The sequence below is a fragment of the Centruroides sculpturatus genome, unplaced genomic scaffold (assembly GCF_000671375.1).
Source record: "Centruroides sculpturatus isolate CEXI.00-Female unplaced genomic scaffold, Cexi_2.0 scaffold603, whole genome shotgun sequence".
NCBI classification, from domain to species: domain Eukaryota; kingdom Metazoa; phylum Arthropoda; class Arachnida; order Scorpiones; family Buthidae; genus Centruroides; species Centruroides sculpturatus.
The window spans coordinates 181769-202278 of NW_019384857.1; the positions used below are offsets into that span (position 1 = coordinate 181769).

General features: G+C 25.5%; 2 protein-coding genes across 2 annotated transcripts; both read right to left on the reverse strand.

Moving 5' to 3' along the window:
* Positions 1-1394: 1394 nt before the first annotated feature.
* LOC111630599 (U8-agatoxin-Ao1a-like) lies at positions 1395-2791 on the reverse strand. The gene is made up of 3 exons (XM_023374719.1): positions 2657-2791; positions 2451-2508; positions 1395-1825 (listed from the first exon to the last, which is right to left on the reverse strand). Exons 1-3 carry the CDS (start codon positions 2730-2732, stop codon positions 1663-1665), a joined length of 297 nt encoding a protein of 98 aa, XP_023230487.1. The 5' UTR covers positions 2733-2791; the 3' UTR covers positions 1395-1662.
* A 1623-nt stretch (positions 2792-4414) lies between these two features.
* On the reverse strand, positions 4415-10034 carry LOC111630597 (U8-agatoxin-Ao1a-like). The gene is made up of 4 exons (XM_023374717.1): positions 9896-10034; positions 5678-5758; positions 5472-5529; positions 4415-4846 (listed from the first exon to the last, which is right to left on the reverse strand). Exons 2-4 carry the CDS (start codon positions 5751-5753, stop codon positions 4708-4710), a joined length of 273 nt encoding a protein of 90 aa, XP_023230485.1. The 5' UTR covers positions 5754-5758; positions 9896-10034; the 3' UTR covers positions 4415-4707.
* Between the last annotated feature and the right edge of the window lie 10476 nt (positions 10035-20510).

Here is a 20510-nt window from a genome sequence, read left to right on the forward strand (position 1 = left end):
ACTTTTTAAAATTAAGTAGTTTAAAAAAAAAAACATCTTAGCAATTTACTTAATTATTTTTTGGAATAGTATTGCTTGTCATCTTCATATGACAATTTTCTAGATAATCTTTTAGTACTAAGAGGATCTAAAAGTGTTTTATTCTTATATCTTTTAAATTAATTTTATTAAAAAACCTTCATTAAAACTTAAATTATGAAAAAAAAATCAGGATTAAAATACAAAATGATCTATATAGACTTTTTTTTTACATTATCCAAAAAAGCCATGTGTACATTATGTTCCAAGTATCTAAGGAAAATTAAATTAATTAATCTTGAGAAATTGCATGTTGAATGAAATTTCAAAATGGCGGCGGCATAGAAAATTATTCTTTTTTTTAAAAAAATATATATATACATTATTTATAGATGAAAGAGGGGGAGAAGAATTTGTTTTCAGTTGATGAAAAGGGATATATCACGAGTTATTTTTCTTGCCTTTGAAAGACGTAAGCTTTGCTATCTACAGAATTATTTATTTTTCTAGAAGGCAGTTTGGAATTTATCATCGGAAACTGATTCGTATTTATTTTTATGATGTCACTTAGACTTATAGCTGAATCTATATAATAATTCCCCCTTCTGGAAGATAAGAATATGAAAAAATAAATTTATGTGCAGTTTTACATACCGTTTAACACATTTTCTCTTCGATTTGGGGCTGTTTTTTTTTTTTTTTTTTTTTTTTGAATTAGCTACATCAAAAGAATTCTTTCCCGTATATTTGTTTATGTTGTTCCAGAATTCTATCGCTTCCACCTTTACAATACGTCATCATTATCAATTTGTGCAGTTGCTGCCCCGTTATGCCTACACAAAATACACGTTTTCTTTGAGAAATTTGATATATTTTTTTTCCGATTTTTCTTTTAATTTTTGAAAAATAGATGAATATCCATTTCGTTGTTTTAAGAGCAAATTAAGGAATCTTTTAGAAGAATCGGGGGTTTTTGAAGTTTTAAATCTCAATTTGAATTTTTTATGATTTAAAATGGATACTTTTTTTCAGAAAAGTGAAAAAAATTAATTTTATTATTATTTGTTTTTTTATATCTAAAAAAGTTAGTAAAATATTTAAATTTCTATTATTAAAGTGATTAAATTTTAATGAAAATCTTTAAAATTTTAAATGTATTTTTGTTTTTGTAAATCTACAAATTTTCTGGCAATCAAAAATAAATAAATAAAAATTTGGAAAGAATTGAATTATTTTTCTTTGTTTTTCTATTATAATTAAATTTTAAATTTTAACTGTAATTAAATATTTTAATTTTAATTGATATATACGTTTTAAATTAACAGAACAAAACGAAAAATAAAATAAATTTTTTTTTTCTTGTAAAGAAACAAAAGTGCACAAAGTTACTTTTTTATTCTGCTTACGGCCTTTATATACTTTAAAGGGAATATAACACAACAAATTACATAGCACAACGGGTTAAAATGAATGGATTAACACCACGTGTTTCCAAAAGAATTCCGCCTTTGGAAGGTTACATTGTGGAGTTGGAAATATATATTTATCAAACATATATTATCTATAATGTCCACAATGTAGTGTCGATGCCCAAAACAACAGGGCTCCGTCTACACCAAGTTCGGCTTTTCTTCTTCCTCTTCTTCAAAAACAACCTGCAAACGGCATTTTCTTTCCCCATTTCTGAAAGAGTCCCGGTCTCTGACATCGACAGTTGGTTCCCCAGAGGTTGCAGCGACATGAAGAGTTGAAACAACAATCATTTGGCCTATTGTCGCAGAAACCACCGCGTCTGATGCAACTTCTCCTATAGAAAAATAAATATAACACTCGTACAAAGGTCTTTTTATTTTTATTTTTTTATAAATCTTTTATTCATTTAATAATAAAACGTTAATTATTGTTTATTTGGGTTGCTTCTTTTCGTTATATAAATAAATTGGATTGGTAGTGAATAGGAGTGATGCATTTCTCCAGTTGACGTTTTCTTGTCATTTTATTGGAAAGTCTCCTGTTTACGGCTGGAGGAAACTTTAGAAAACTATGTTTAAATTGGTTTACGTCGTGTCGATCGAAACAGTAAACTATGCGAATGAAAATTTATCTACATCTTCAACAAGTAGACAGGTATTTTTTAATAATAGAAAAATCTGGCTATATTTACAACCAGAATCTCCATTATTAAAAATCGACTATATAAAGGAATGCTTTCTATACAATACAACTTCCCAACCTTTAAATTATCTCCCCAACGATCGCGAACTACCTGTTGAGAAATTCAACTATATCTATTTATTAAACAATTTATATGCCGTATAACAACACTTCGCAACCAGTAGGTCGCGGTTCCCAGTAGATCGGGAACTACCGGTTGGAAATCTGGGTTAAATTCTTAACTGAAAATGTATTTACTTGATAATTTAAAAACTTACTTTCTAGTGTAGAGTAAGTATCGAGTCAGTCCATCGTTGTAGTCGTCTAGAGAGTTATCTGTAATTTGAAATACGAAAGAGAAAATTAATTTTCAATTAGAAAGAGTAACTCTTCTACTTTATAATTGAAACTTCTTATTCACCTCTCTGTTAATCTGGCAATTTCTTAACAGAGATTAAATAAGTTAATAGAATTTTAAACTTACCAGATCCATAATATGGAGTGCTTAAAGACGAACAAATCAACAGGCAGAAGACCAACATTAACAAAGTCAAGTTCATGTTTTCTGTCGAGAAATATTTTCTGATTAGTTAATTTAGTAGAAGAGAATCTTGTTTTCGAAGAATAAATCTCTTTTAATTACAGAGGAAAGTAAGGGGATGGACGATGATAGAAGAATATCTTAAATTCGTCATTTGTCTTTATTAGTGTCTGAAAATGTTGGAATTTCTAGGAAAATACTTTTAAAAGAATGCTGTTAAATCTGATTTTTCTATAAAATGGCGTGAGGTTTTTTGATGTTTTATCCAAAAAAGCACACTTCATCAATCAAGATCAATCTTCCAAATGCTTCTCGGCAATCATCCGCGGATCGATATTTTATAAAGAATTGTGCCTTTAAATTTACCATTTTTGAAAGCAATTGTGTTTTTTACAATCAAAATTTTCAATTTTCATTAACAGAAATTTAATTCCAGAAAAATTTACTAAATTTTAATTTTATTTCTTTTTTATATTTAAATTTGAAGTTTGATTTTCTAAATTCTAAAAAACACCAAAAAAATAGAAAAAATTGTTTAACTTGTGGACTTTTTGGGATGGATTTTTAATTAATAAAACGCCGTACCGTCGAATTAACAATATTTCGAAAGGGAAATTAAACAATTTTTCTGTCATAAATGAATTTTTTAGATTCTATTTATTTAGATAATAAAGCACGTGATAAGTATTTACTTTCCGGAAATTGTTCCTCATCATCTAGAAAAATATGCACGTGAACAGACTCTACAATTACATTCCATTTCTAAAAACTCAAAAATTAATTTAGATACTTTCCAAAAAAAATTAATATCGATTTCCATTAATGGTAACGTTATTTCCAATCACGCTATAATAAAATATAATTGTAAATTAACGAACTATTTTCAGGTAGGTGTGATTTATACTACAAACCTTTTTAATAATTAAAGAATTTTACGTGTAGGTGTATCACGTGGGAGTTTATGTTTGTACAAAATAAATAGAGGAGTGAATTTTTGAATGATTTTTAAAAAATTTTTAAATTATATTATCATCATCAGCTTATTTTATAATTTTAAAATGAGTTTTTAGAACATTAAATTCTCCGAATATATTTTAATATTGTAAGAAGTTAATAAATTGTAGGATATTTTTAGCCCTTTACTAGAACGTGAATAGTTACGAATCTCTTTTATTCATACGCAAAATAATTTTTTAAAAATTATTTGTTTCGTTAGATTAACGACTAAATATATCAAAAATTACAATTTTATAATTCACATCCTTGAATTTTGTAAATATTTTACCACTTGAAAGGTGTTTACAACACTCGAAATGACATATTAGCCAAGAGCAATGTTGTTATCTCGACAACACACTCGAATATTCTAGCAATAATATTAACTCAATACGGGAATATCTTATAGTAAATACTCATCATCATAATATATAAACATTCTATTATCGTAGTTTATTTTTAGAATAGCTAAAATAATATTTTATTAGTTTTTATACATATTTATTGATTATTATTGATACGAGCTCTGGAANGAAGGGTGTAAGTTATAAATTTAATCCTCCAAAATTGAATATATATATAAATATCAAGATGAGGTGTAATCAAGAGAATTTATGTCTTTATCCTCCAGTATAATACGTTTTAAATTAACAGAACAAAACGAAAAATAAAATAAATTTTTTTTTTCTTGTAAAGAAACAAAAGTGCACAAAGTTACTTTTTTATTCTGCTTACGGCCTTTATATACTTTAAAGGGAATATAACACAACAAATTACATAGCACAACGGGTTAAAATGAATGGATTAACACCACGTGTTTCCAAAAGAATTCCGCCTTTGGAAGGTTACATTGTGGAGTTGGAAATATATATTTATCAAACATATATTATCTATAATGTCCACAATGTAGTGTCGATGCCCAAAACAACAGGGCTCCGTCTACACCAAGTTCGGCTTTTCTTCTTCCTCTTCTTCAAAAACAACCTGCAAACGGCATTTTACTTTCCCCATTTCTGAAAGAGTCCCGGTCTCTGACATCGACAGTTGGTTCCCCAGAGGTTGCAGCGACATGAAGAGTTGAAACAACAATCATTTGGCCTATTGTCGCAGAAACCACCGCGTCTGATGCAACTTCTCCTATAGAAAAATAAATATAACACTCGTACAAAGGTCTTTTTATTTTTATTTTTTTATAAATCTTTTATTCATTTAATAATAAAACGTTAATTATTGTTTATTTGGGTTGCTTCTTTTCGTTATATAAATAAATTGGATTGGTAGTGAATAGGAGTGATGCATTTCTCCAGTTGACGTTTTCTTGTCATTTTATTGGAAAGTCTCCTGTTTACGGCTGGAGGAAACTTTAGAAAACTATGTTTAAATTGGTTTACGTCGTGTCGATCGAAACAGTAAACTATGCGAATGAAAATTTATCTACATCTTCAACAAGTAGACAGGTATTTTTTAATAATAGAAGAATCTGGCTATATTTACAACCAGAATCTCCATTATTAAAAATCGACTATATAAAGGAATGCTTTCTATACAATACAACTTCCCAACCTTTAAATTATCTCCCCAACGATCGCGAACTACCTGTTGAGAAATTCAACTATATCTATTTATTAAACAATTTATATGCCGTATAACAACACTTCGCAACCAGTAGGTCGCGATTCCCAGTAGATCGGGAACTACCGGTTGGAAATCTGGGTTAAATTCTTAACTGAAAATGTATTTACTTGATAATTTAAAAACTTACTTTCTAGTGTAGAGTAAGTATCGAGTCAGTCCATCGTTGTAGTCGTCTAGAGAGTTATCTGTAATTTGAAATACGAAAGAGAAAATTAATTTTCAATTAGAAAGAGTAACTCTTCTACTTTATAATTGAAACTTCTTATTCACCTCTCTGTTAATCTGGCAATTTCTTAACAGAGATTAAATAAGTTAATAGAATTTTAAACTTACCAGATCCATAATATGGAGTGCTTAAAGACGAACAAATCAACAGGCAGAAGACCAACATTAACAAAGTCAAGTTCATGTTTTCTGTCGAGAAATATTTTCTGATTAGTTAATTTAGTAGAAGAGAATCTTGTTTTCGAAGAATAAATCTCTTTTAATTACAGAGGAAAGTAAGGGGATGGACGATGATAGAAGAATATCTTAAATTCGTCATTTGTCTTTATTAGTGTCTGAAAATGTTGGAATTTCTAGGAAAATACTTTTAAAAGAATGCTGTTAAATCTGATTTTTCTATAAAATGGCGTGAGGTTTTTTGATGTTTTATCCAAAAAAGCACACTTCATCAATCAAGATCAATCTTCCAAATGCTTCTCGGCAATCATCCGCGGATCGATATTTTATAAAGAATTGTGCCTTTAAATTTACCATTTTTGAAAGCAATTGTGTTTTTTACAATCAAAATTTTCAATTTTCATTAACAGAAATTTAATTCCAGAAAAATTTACTAAATTTTAATTTTATTTCTTTTTTATATTTAAATTTGAAGTTTGATTTTCTAAATTCTAAAAAACACCAAAAAAATAGAAAAAATTGTTTAACTTGTGGACTTTTTGGGATGGATTTTTAATTAATAAAACGCCGTACCGTCGAATTAACAATATTTCGAAAGGGAAATTAAACAATTTTTCTGTCATAAATGAATTTTTTAGATTCTATTTATTTAGATAATAAAGCACGTGATAAGTATTTACTTTCCGGAAATTGTTCCTCATCATCTAGAAAAATATGCACGTGAACAGACTCTACAATTACATTCCATTTCTAAAAACTCAAAAATTAATTTAGATACTTTCCAAAAAAAATTAATATCGATTTCCATTAATGGTAACGTTATTTCCAATCACGCTATAATAAAATATAATTGTAAATTAACGAACTATTTTCAGGTAGGTGTGATTTATACTACAAACCTTTTTAATAATTAAAGAATTTTACGTGTAGGTGTATCACGTGGGAGTTTATGTTTGTACAAAATAAAAAAAGAGAGATACACTCACACACATGCATCACCCGCAAACATCATTAATATTTTAGATATGGAAATTTTATTCAGTTTTATTACGAAAAGAGGTAATAACCGAAGGCTACGAGAGTTTTTTAAATTGTATAAATGCCCTTTTAAATTGAGTTTTATATGAATATAAAATAGAATAATTTAGGTTCTATGGAAGAATGTAAACATAGATACAAGGAATATAAATTTAATTCTGTTGTACTGAAATATTCGTTAAGTCGATATCATTAATACTATGTTTACTATATGCCGCTACGCTCTTTACAACTATGTTCTTTACATCTATGCTTTTAACACTACATACATTAAATCCAAACTGCTTAATTTACATCATTTAAAGCTATGTTTGCTGTATCTATGCCCTTCAAAACTATACTCATTAAGCCAAACTCGTAGCCGGTTTTACGTATAACCTAAGTAAGATATAGCTCAAGGACTCGCGTTACCAGGGTCCTCGTTCTATTCTCAGTTTATTCATATTGTCCATTATTATTTGGTTCAGAGAAAAAGGGCCTTTTGTATGTCATAGCTTAGGGCCACAACAAGCTAAATCTGTTGCCTATATTCAATAAAATTAAGTTCACTAGCTTTATACCACTATATTCTTTAAGTGTATATTTATGTTTATTAATTTTATGAATGTTTAAGTTCATTAAATTTTTAGAGGAATATTATCTTTTTACTAAATAATTTTTAAAGCCCCTCGAGACGACCAGGCCCTAGGCGCGTACCTAGTATACCTATTGGATAAACCCTATAAAATTTCTAATTTTAAAGGATTTAGACCAGTTTTAACCAATTTACTAATTCTATATCCTTTAAGTCTATGTTTACTGTACAATTTTCATTAAGCCGATGTCTTTTAAAACTATTTTTGTTAAGTCTACATTCTTTAAAATTACGTTCATTAAGGTCAACATTTATATTTTTCGACTCAAGGGGGAATATATATTGTTAAGTCGAAGAAAGATAACTCTTTAATGAAGGTGGAACGAAAGAAAACGCACGAGTGAATATCTTTCTCAATAATATAGTTAATAATACTTCAGACACGATTGGTTAAACATCGATTAGACTTTAAAACTTGCAAACTAAGTCAATGCATTCATTTCTCTTAATTCCGATGATTATCTGAAGCAGAAAGTTGGAGAAATTGTCACCGACTTTAAACATTTAATTAGAAGAATGCCGTTAGACACTATAAACACATTAAATTATAATTAATGAGTAAGTTTACTTTAGAATATTATAATATTTTGTAACATATTTTATACATTCTAAAATAATATTTTTATAGTTCAGACGGGAAAAATATCGTTTATTCCCCGGTGTTCTGGTGAATATTCGAGTGATAGAAGTGAAAATTTTACTGTTTTCTGAACATTGTTTTCAATTTCTTTCCAAGAAAGCAGTGAGGGGAGTTAGGAAAGTTTAATACCAATCCCAGACTATTACTATTCTTGTGAGGAGATGCGGCACCTGAGCACAAGAGAACGCTTTCACTCCATTCAATTTTCATTCGACACAACTTTTAAGCTTGAACAATAGTTTCTTAGAAGATGGAACAGCTGTTATCACTTCTCGACTTTCCTCGGTGGACTACAAGAATTTAAATATAAACTGAATCCTTCTCATTCTGTATATACTTTTGTTTCCATTCTAATTGAAGGGTGTAAGTTATAAATTTAATCCTCCAAAATTGAATATATATATAAATATCAAGATGAGGTGTAATCAAGAGAATTTATGTCTTTATCCTCTAGTATATAAATCAATTTTTATAAATTTAATTTTCTTAATTTAAAAAAGGAGAAATGTGCCGATTTTAGGTTGATTTTTACACATTTTTTAATAAAAATATATGAAAAAAAATGTCTAGATTTATTTTAAAAACTAAAAGTCTGTTTTGATTACTTCGGTATCGTTGCTAATAAAGTCTTTTCTTAGTATACGTGACGTATAATGTAGTATTGATAGATTATTCTATCAGATGTTAACCAGATGAATAATCTTTCCATAGTCACTACCATTTCTTCTTCATTCTGCAGTTATCTTACTTAACATATGGTAAGTCTATTTTTGAATTAATTGGGAGCAATTCCGGCAAGCAATACATAAAACAATAACATATCGGGGGTGGAACCGATATACGATTGTTTAATTCAATTTCTCTAAGAAAATCGACTAAACTGTCAACTTAAATCATTAATTATCTACAGTTTATTCTATATTAAAGTGAAGTAAATGTAAAGAAAGAGAATATGTCATTAAATTATTTTTCTATATATTTTTAAAAATTAGTCTCCTAGTAAACATTCGGACAGTTTGACGTCATCGAACTTTGTCGATAGGGGATTGTCACGTAAACGATCTTTACCTTTTCAAATACACCTTAAAATATCCATTAAAAAAGTGCCTGTTTCTGCTTAAGATCATGCCATAAATCTGTAATTTAATTATTTGTAAACGAAGAGGAACAACAAGTTTAACATCTTTTAAGTGAGCTCGCTACGTTCTGAATCTTAATTCTTAATTATCTTCTGGTTTGTATAAGTTAATACTTAGTTGAAACTAATCAGATTATTAATGCAAACCTTTGTTTTTGAATTTAATTACATTTGTTTAACAATTCATAAAAATAATCGAGTTATTCCGGAGCAACACGATACGATTTTCAAGACACCAACAGCAAAGTTGTAAGCGAATTATTCAAATATCCTACATAAATTAGAGAATTTTAGATGCTACTTTTAAAAAATTATCTAAAAAATTATAGTTTTAACAATAAAAAATTCATTTAGTTTACGTGGGTATCACGTAATCGATATTTAGTAAATTTACAGGTTGTTGTTTTTGTTCTTTGATCCGCCGGCTTTTTTTAGATTAGATCAAAGATACGTTGGTCTTTTTAGATAAACTTTAACTCCTTTTTTTGTTTTTTTCCCTCAAAAATTGCGGCCACATCTATCGAATTAGAGAAGAGAAGAAACATTGTAAGAATGTCAATAGGTCTACATGAGATTGATTCTATTAAATATACAAGAAAAGTAGGCAATCTACTTATCTACCTGATCATAATAAAAGATTAAAGGTGAGTAGAAGTATGGAATTTAAGAAAAGGAATAATTTATAGATCTACATCCCACCTGTTTTTGGAAAATCTTTATGATGATCTGTATCGAAGAGCAAAGTACCAGTTTCTGCTGCGCCTTTCTCTGATGAATAACCACGTTTTATAGAGAAGGTTCACTACAGTACTTGCGCAATAACAGCAATCGATACCTTGCAACCTTGGAAATATCATTTGTAATTCGTGTAAAAACTTAATTTGTGGACAGTTTTTTCTATTTAAACTCCCAAAAAAGCGCATCTGCGGCTGCTCGTCTAAGCCCGTTTTCGTGTGGCATTCATACATTTAAAACATCTCAATAACATCGTAAGTGTTTTTTGGTGACTCGTAAATTGTTTAAAACTTAATTCCAACATTTAAATCTGCTCATAATTTCTTAAAAATTTCAAAAATAAGCGTATCTGTATCCATTTGTATACACCCGTTTTCGTGTGGCATCTGTACATTTAAAGAACCCCCAACAATATCATGAGTTGTTTTTTGATTAAATTATGTTTTAATCAACTTGCCACATCTAAATCTATGTATAATTTCAAAAAAAAAACTTTAGAAAATTCCAAAAGTATTTCGATTTCTTTGATGTGCCACACATTTAAATAACCACGAATTTCTCGATTCAAATTTTTGTGCTTTTAAGCGTGGATCAATATCAAAATTTATAGGTATTTATGGATATTTACGCGTATTTTTAGAGAGAAATTGTTTAGAATAATTTATTTTATAATTTCTAAAAACTCGAAAATAAAATGGGACTTAGAGTAATAAAAATATGAAGAAAAGCATTAGTGTGTAGTTCAGCATCTTTATTCGGAAGTGTAATTTTTTTATTTATTTTTTATTTTTTTGAAATGGCAGACTAAACAATTATTAGAAGCAGTAGAGATGCTGTTACTTAGCAACTATCCTTTAGTGTGACGATAACGGATTGCATCAATTTGATGAATGTAATACTCGATATTCATTAACGTAGCACTTATGTAATCAATTTTCGAACGAGGAAAATATGATTTTTAATGTTATTAAATCCCAAAAGAATTAGTTTCTTCTAGATTCTATAAGCTTTAATAGTTTCTTACTGTTGACTTTTTGTTGAAGAAAGGTAAGTTAATGGCAGAATCCCTAAGGATTTAACATTGAAAGACGTTTTTAATAGTGCAGTTTCCTATTACAGAGTTGTTTTTTTTCCAGAGTATTTGTAGAATAAATCATCAAAAAACTTTTAAACATTTCTAAACCAATAAAGTAATTAGTTTATTTAATATATTTTTTTAAAATCCTTTGATATTTTTGTAACTAATAAATGAATAATAATATTTAAAAAATATTAATGCTTACTACATGATGAAATTTCTTTAATTATATTTGTTTTTCGTAAATTATTTCAAATTTGAAAATAAAAAAGAATAGTTTTTAGGAGTAATTAAAGTTTATTTGAAAATTTAACATAAACTTCGCGTACTTTTAATCTTTAAAAAGCGAAAATTCTGTTAAAAAATTTTTTTTAGACAATTCGAAATTCTAAAGAGGAGAGATTTACTAAAATTAAAGACACTAAAAATACAGATTCACACACGTCCAGACTCAAAAAATGATAATTTAATACAATTGGAGAAAAATAAATTGAAATTTTACACAATTCAACGTTGTAAAGCGTCTAAATAATGAGAATTGTATGTAATTTGAGGCTATAAAAATGAAGATTTTATGCAGTTGGAACGTCTAAAATTGGAGATTTCATACAATTAGAGGTTCTAAAGAGTTGAGTCAGTTCTTAAAAGTAATGATTTCACTCAATTGGAACTCTAAACCGTGAAGATTTCGTGTATATGGAAGCTCTAAAGCATTGAAATTTCGTTTAATTTGAAGCTGTAAAAATACGGATATTTCAAACAATCGAAGCCAATAAAAAGAGATGACTTATAAATGAAGACTCCAAAAAGTGGAGAAATCATATAATTTGGGGCACTAAAACACAAGAAAATTTTAAATAATTTGAAAGAAACACAAGTATACAATACATAAAAAAACATACTCATATATTATATTTTTTATTTATAAATAATACAAAAAGAAGCAGTAAAAAACATTTTTACGTTATAATACATTTCACACCCTTAAACACACGAAAAGGATAATTCAAAAGAACAGAAATTTCCCTTTTGCATGGTCAACGTAAATTATTTTAATATTATAAATATTATTCTAAAAAATGAGGGTTTTTTTGTTGTTGAGATGAGAATAAACAGATGCAAAGTATTATATACAATTTGCGTGATTTTTGAATAAAAAACAGAAGGTTTTTTTGTTATTTACATAGAAAAAACCTTGTCTCCTAACTCATGAAAAATGGTTTTCTCTAAAAAACCCGAACACGCCATTTTTTCATATGTTACATTCTATAAAAACAACTTTTAACATCATTAATTTTTCAGATTTGTCATAAAGTATCAAATTCTTTTGCTTGATATTCTTGGTTGCATATTAAAAGAAACAGCTGATACTACATTTCTTTTTTAAAAAAAAGAAAAACGTTACTTTACGGCAATATTTTACCATAAAATTTTTCCTAAGAAAACTTTTATATTTAAGTGGGATTTTAAAATAATAAATATTGCAACTTTAAAAATTTTTTTTTAAATTTACATCTAAAAATATCAAAATTAAATCAGAAATTACATCTAAAAATATAAAATATATGTCAAAATTACATTTATAAATATCAAAAATTCATTAATAATTATTAAAAAACTGATTAAATATTTAAAAAATTAGCAAAAAATTAACCAATTATTACATCTAAACCATCAAAGACTATATTAAAAAACATTAAGGATTAAAGAAAACTACATTTAAAACTATTTAAAACATGTAAACTTCAAAAATATATTAAAATATTCTAAAAAATAACAAATATATATCTATAGAATAATTACATTTAAAATTTTTTTTATCTTAAAACAATAAAACACAATGTAAAAATGCCAATTAGAAGCTAAAAGTTTAATTAAATATCCCCCAAAAATTACATTTAAAATAGCAACACTACAATATGTACGATTATTATTTAAAAATATTTATGAAATAAATTTTTTTCAGTATAAAAAACACTTATAAAAGATTATATATTCTTTAATATTTGATTACTTTAATTCTGTTCACCGACGAAACCAAAAATAAAAATAAGATCTAAAAACCCACAGACAATTTAATCGAGTTGCGAACTTTCTTGGCTTTCTTTATTTTTTATTCAAATAAATTGGATCAAATTTGAAATTTTTATTTTGTTTTTTTTTTCCTTTCAAAAAAGCAAATTATAAAATATATTTATTTCGAAATGATTAAATGAAAGAGAAGGGAAATAATTTTATTTAAAAATTAAAGTTTGAATATGATCAAGTTTAATAATGATTTAATATTAATTAGTTAAGTAATTAAAGTCTAAACAAAATTAACAAGTTTTAATTTGCTCCGGGCATTTCTTTGATAATTGTATTTAAATTAATGAAAATTTTATTCCTCTTACAAAAAGCATTTTTATTTTTCCAAATGAAAAATATTTGTTTGTTTTTTTGTATTGAATCAATAAAATTATTTAATATTAAAACTGTTTTTTTTCCATCGTTTTACAGCGTTAAATATTAATAACAAAAAATTTCCTAGAATTTGTTAAGAAACTTGACAAAATATTCTAAAAAAGTGTATTTAAAATTAATTTTTTTTTAAGATTGTAAATTGTACTATATTATTTTAAGTACGGTTAAACCAGTTCTTTAAACAATCTTATGGTTAACTGAATTTTGGGCCACCCTGCATATTCATACGAAAGCATTTAGAGTATTAAACATTTACTAAATATAACTATAAGACGAATATACAAATTATTTTACATAAAAGTTCAAAAAATCGTAACAAAAATATGAAATAATAATAATAATAATAATCAAACTGGAAACAAATGCGATTCTGTAGATAAAGATTATTCACGCGATCATGAATAGTTTAGGATAATGTCCTTTATATTATATATTAAGGAATTAGTACAATTAATTATTAAAATTTTAATGTTAGAAACTTCAGCTTTAACATCAATTATTAACGTTATCATTTGCATCAGTCGACATGGCTAGAAATTATATAATTTTTATACAAAAGATGGGAAGGAGACAGATAAAAATAAATAAATAAACATCCCATCAATTGTGTCAAGTAAACACACCTTGTTAAAGTTCATTGTGTGTTTTTAGAAAGGAACGTGATCGATAGAAGCTAAGTCAATTTCCATAGTGTGACGTCTCCACTACTAATCATTGGCTAATGAGAGGATCTTTACACCGTTACACCAAGAAAAATTACGTAAAACTTTAATTGTGTGACGTAACAAACGACATTAGAATATAATTAAAACAAATTGAATAATACGTCACAAAATTAACACAAATATTTACTTGTTTTATTACATCATTTTTCAAGATTTTCATGTTAAATTGGAAACTCTAAGGAAAAAAAAAAATTATTTTTTTTGTGTGTTTGTGTTTATTTAGGAAGTCATTCGGTCTGGTTAAGAATAAAATATATAAAAAAATATATAATATATATATAAAGAGAAGTAATACAATTCTGTAGGAGACGTCTATATATAATTTATATGCAAAAAAACCTTGGATTAAGGTTAATAAATAATAGAAAATTCTCTACCATATAGATCTTAGGTAAAGGTTAAAAGTTAAAAATGTGTCTTTCAGTTATTTAATATTTATTTTATTCAATTTTAATGCCGATAGAAATAAAATATGTATGTAATTTGTGTGCAAATATATCTACACTAATTTTATATATACTTATGAATTTTTACATATACATATATACATATAAATACGTATAAATAAATATATTTTCAATGTCTTTATGAAATACAATCGAAATTTTTGATGTACTGTAACACTGTAAGTAATTATATATATATATATATATATTTATTTATTTATAAATTTGTAAATGTATACATGTATATATACATATTAATTTAAATTAGCGTATATGCATACATGTATGTGTGTTTACGTACTGTACATCAAAAATTTCAATTTTATTTCAAGAACACATTGAAACTACAATAGTGTGCGTGCATATAGGATAACCCAAAAGTCATTTAACCGAGTTTATTAGATTCCAAACAACAATATACAATTATTTCAATCCGATTTTAATTACTTTTAAAATGAACAATCGCTGTTAACCCACTTTTGGGTCATTCTGTATATTCACGCATAACAGATAGGGTCTATATATTAATTTCGATATATTTATTAAATAAAATTGATAATTTTGATAAATACGTTCGAATTTTTCATAGTTTTAAATGAAAAAAAATAATTGTTAGATGGTATTTTTTGATTATTTTAGAAATTATTTTCGGACCAAGAAATTTATTTTATAATTTTAAAATGAGTTTTTAGAACATTAAATTCTCCGAATATATTTTAATATTGTAAGAAGTTAATAAATTGTAGGATATTTTTAGCCCTTTACTAGAACGTGAATAGTTACGAATCTCTTTTATTCATACGCAAAATAATTTTTTAAAAATTATTTGTTTCGTTAGATTAACGACTAAATATATCAAAAATTACAATTTTATAATTCACATCCTTGAATTTTGTAAATATTTTACCACTTGAAAGGTGTTTACAACACTCGAAATGACATATTAGCCAAGAGCAATGTTGTTATCTCGACAACACACTCGAATATTCTAGCAATAATATTAACTCAATACGGGAATATCTTATAGTAAATACTCATCATCATAATATATAAACATTCTATTATCGTAGTTTATTTTTAGAATATCTAAAATAATAATTTATTAGTTTTTATACATATTTATTGATTATTATTGATACGAGCTCTGGAATAATAAGTAATGCGGATCAGCATCCGTATCTTGAAGATGCGGAGGATGCGGATGCTGATGCATTTATAACGCAAGTTTATATATGCTAATTTAGTTTAGTTTAATTACAATTTTAATATATAAATTTAAATATTTTCTTTGTAAAATTATATATTTAATATTTTTTTCTTAATATATTGTTTCTTTTTTGATAAATACCTGTAGATAAAATGAAAGAGAGTGTGATATATTTTACATATATTTAACTTAGATGTTTTCATGTTAAATGTTTAGGAAGGAAAATAATGTTTGTAAACGTTCATAAACATGTTTACGATCATTAGAAACGTATGGGGTGTTTAAATGTGTAAAAAATGTGTTTTTTACTTGTACTTTCATGTTTGTTTATTACTTTTACACGAGGATGTTCTAATGCTTTACAATAATTTACTTCATTGTATGTTAACTCTGATTAATTAATAAAATTTGTATTACAAGAAACATCCAAAAACTAAAGTTTTGTTAGTTTTTCATTTACAGAATCGATTTAACTTTAATTATCAATTAGTTAAAAGAAAGTAATTTGGCATTTAGTTCCTTAACAAATTTCAATTACATTAGTTGACGGATTAATGTAATTATTAAAAAAATTCCGTGAAAATTCCCAAAAGATTCAGGAAAAGTTTTGAAGAGAAATTAACATTTAAATGGCATTATTTTTATATTTAAAAAACATTTTTTTAAAATGTAAGATAATGTGTAGAAATTTATAATGAAAGATTCTCTCTTACTAATTTCGTTTACAGTATTTAAGTAATTAAACACTAATTTAGTGTTAAATTAATGTTTTAATTTGTTAAATATACGTATAAAAACGCTCTTTTTGGGAAATATAATTAAAATATCTATAAATTCTTATAAAATTAATGCATCTAAACACTTTTGTTTCGTTTTTCGCGTGTTTTACCCATAAAATTCAGTTTTTTTAGACACGCCAGTTTAAATTTAAATATTTTACAAATAAAATATGTAAATTATATATTTTAAATATATGTATAAATATGTATTTTACAAGTAAATGTTTTTGTGAGGATTTTTAGATGCTGTTTTAACAAAAAATTTTTTAATTTTGTTCGTTGATTCAAAGTATGATAATTATTCAAATTATTAAGCATACACTAAAAACATTTTAATTTAAATAATTACTTTTAAATAAACAAAAATAATTAAAAATAATATTTTTTATATTTATTTGAGTAAGAAAAATTATAATAAATAAACAACATTCCCTAAAATAACATTGAAAATTCGAATCCAAAATTAGGCGATCGCGAGCTACTTGTTAAAAAATATTAATACACATTTACATTTAATTCATTAAATTAATATAATAATATTAAGAGAAAACAAAACAAAATTAAGTAAAATATGTTTATAAATTTAATTAATTTTTATGAATTAAATAAAATAATTAGAATATTTTTTCAGATGCTAACAAAATAAGATAATCTTAATGATGATGGAAACTTATTTCCTCAACTTCTTTAAAGTAAATTATTTTGTACTTCTCTACTTTTATAAAAAAGTTTTAAAAAATTTTCTCATTCCAAATATTCTAAAAACTTCTTTTATAAGCGTACATTAATATTTATTACTGGATATGTCGATCATGTTAAGATTATTGAAATCTCTCTTAGATTATCATAAGATCCGCATCAATAATAAGACTTTATAGAATACACGTGCATTATTTTATACAAAGTCCTACTAATTTATATAATGTATTATCTTATAGAAAATTACTATAAAAATTTCTTTAATTTTAAGAATAATCAAAGTTCTACTCTGTCAGGATACCCTAAGATTTCTTAATGGAAATTTTTATATTAAACTTTATCATTTATAAGAATATTTAATGTTTATAAAATACTTAATGTTAATAAATAAAATGCTCAACATCTGCTACCTCAAATCGATTTTTTGTGGGTGGAAAAATTATGATTCTGCATCAATTAAGGCTGTGAATTACAGTAAGTTCTATTTATAATTCTTTAAAACACTAAGCAGTATATCTAATTTAATATAGTCACTAAAGAGTATGTATTATAGTGATTTACAGTAAATTACTTCTTTTAATTTGGTCTCCTTTATGTATAATAAATTGAATTTACGTTAACGCTTTAAAGTCAGCTTCCCTGTCTATTCTACGTGCTTTACAGTGAAATTGTAGGCTGTGAATTTTATCATCTCGAAAAACAAATTTAGAGAATTTTCAAAAGAATATTCTCTAATATTTTTAAATTAAATAAACACTAAACTATTTATTAAATAAATAAATAATAAGAAAATTATATATAGAATATTCAGAAATTTGGATATATTTAAGAAATAAAATTTTAAATGGGTATAAAGCAATATTTTAATAAAAGTAAATCTTACTTCAGTTTAGATATTAAAAAAGAAACAAATTTAAAATGTTTATATATTTCAATATACTAATAAAAATAAAAACACAATTTTAATTAAAGTAAAGTAAAACATAAAGTTGTAATTATAAAGAAAAGTATATACAAGAGAAAAAAAACTTAACAAGAAAATCTATATAAAAATATAAATTATTAATAAAAATATTTATAAATAAATATTCAATTTTATAGTTAAAGTACACTTTTTAATGGTTCTAACACGCCTACAAGTTAAAAGTTGATAAAAATTCGACGTTAATCGTTTCTAGTTTATGAAACTTGTTGAACACACACACACAACGTCTTTACTTTATTAAATTTATATCCTTTAAAGTTATTCAATTTATTTTATAATTTCTTTCATTTTATTTTCATTTTATTGATATAATAATGAAAAATNTAAATTAATGAAAATTTTATTCCTCTTACAAAAAGCATTTTATTTTTCCAAATGAAAAATATTTGTTTGTTTTTTTGTATTGAATCAATAAAATTATTTAATATTAAAACTGTTTTTTTCCATCGTTTTACAGCGTTAAATATTAATAACAAAAAATTTCCTAGAATTTGTTAAGAAACTTGACAAAATATTCTAAAAAAGTGTGTTTAAAATTAATTTTTTTTTTAAGATTGTAAATTGTACTATATTATTTTAAGTACGGTTAAACCAGTTCTTTAAACAATCTTATGGTTAACTGAATTTTGGGCCACCCTGCATATTCATACGAAAGCATTTAGAGTATTAAACATTTACTAAATATAACTATAAGACGAATATACAAATTATTTTACATAAAAGTTCAAAAAATCGTAACAAAAATATGAAATAATAATAATAATAATAATCAAACTGGAAACAAATGCGATTCTGTAGATAAAGATTATTCACGCGATCATGAATAGTTTAGGATAATGTCCTTTATATTATATATTAAGGAATTAGTACAATTAATTATTAAAATTTTAATGTTAGAAACTTCAGCTTTAACATCAATTATTAACGTTATCATTTGCATCAGTCGACATGGCTAGAAATTATATAATTTTTATACAAAAGATGGGAAGGAGGCAGATAAAAATAAATAAATAAACATCCCATCAATTGTGTCAAGTAAACACACCTTGTTAAAGTTCATTGTGTGTTTTTAGAAAGGAACGTGATCGATAGAAGCTAAGTCAATTTCCATAGTGTGACGTCTCCACTACTAATCATTGGCTAATGAGAGGATCTTTACACCGTTACACCAAGAAAAATTACGTAAAACTTTAATTGTGTGACGTAACAAACGACATTAGAATATAATTAAAACAAATTGAATAATACGTCACAAAATTAACACAAATATTTACTTGTTTTATTACATCATTTTTCAAGATTTTCATGTTAAATTGGAAACTCTAAGGAAAAAAAAAAATTATTTTTTTTGTGTGTTTGTGTTTATTTAGGAAGTCATTCGGTCTGGTTAAGAATAAAATATATAAAAAAATATATAATATATATATAAAGAGAAGTAATACAATTCTGTAGGAGACGTCTATATATAATTTATATGCAAAAAAACCTTGGATTAAGGTTAATAAATAATAGAAAATTCTCTACCATATAGATCTTAGGTAAAGGTTAAAAGTTAAAAATGTGTCTTTCAGTTATTTAATATTTATTTTATTCAATTTTAATGCCGATAGAAATAAAATATGTATGTAATTTGTGTGCAAATATATCTACACTAATTTTATATATACTTATGAATTTTTACATATACATATATACATATAAATACGTATAAATAAATATATTTTCAATGTCTTTATGAAATACAATCGAAATTTTTGATGTACTGTAACACTGTAAGTAATTATATATATATATATATATAGTAGACCGTCGTTTATCCGAATCAATTGGGGACTGGGGTTGTTCGGATAACCAATTATGTACGAAAAAATATATCAATTTATCCCGTGTTGAAAAATTTCAACACGGGATAAATTAAAACCGGTTGTCAACGAAAAAAAAAAACAACTTCAAAAGGCTTTCAAAATAACCATTAATGGAAATAGGATTAAAAATGTTAACGTAATGAAATATTTAGGAGTAATGATTGATTGTAGCTTAACCTGGACTAAACATTTAGATTACATCGCAAGTAAAATAAGCAAAACAATGAATGCCATGTTAAGTATTGCTCACAAGGAGTGGGGCCTCAGTGGGAAAGCAATTACAATGCTAAATAAAGCATGCATCGAACCAGCTATTTTATATGGTGCTCCGT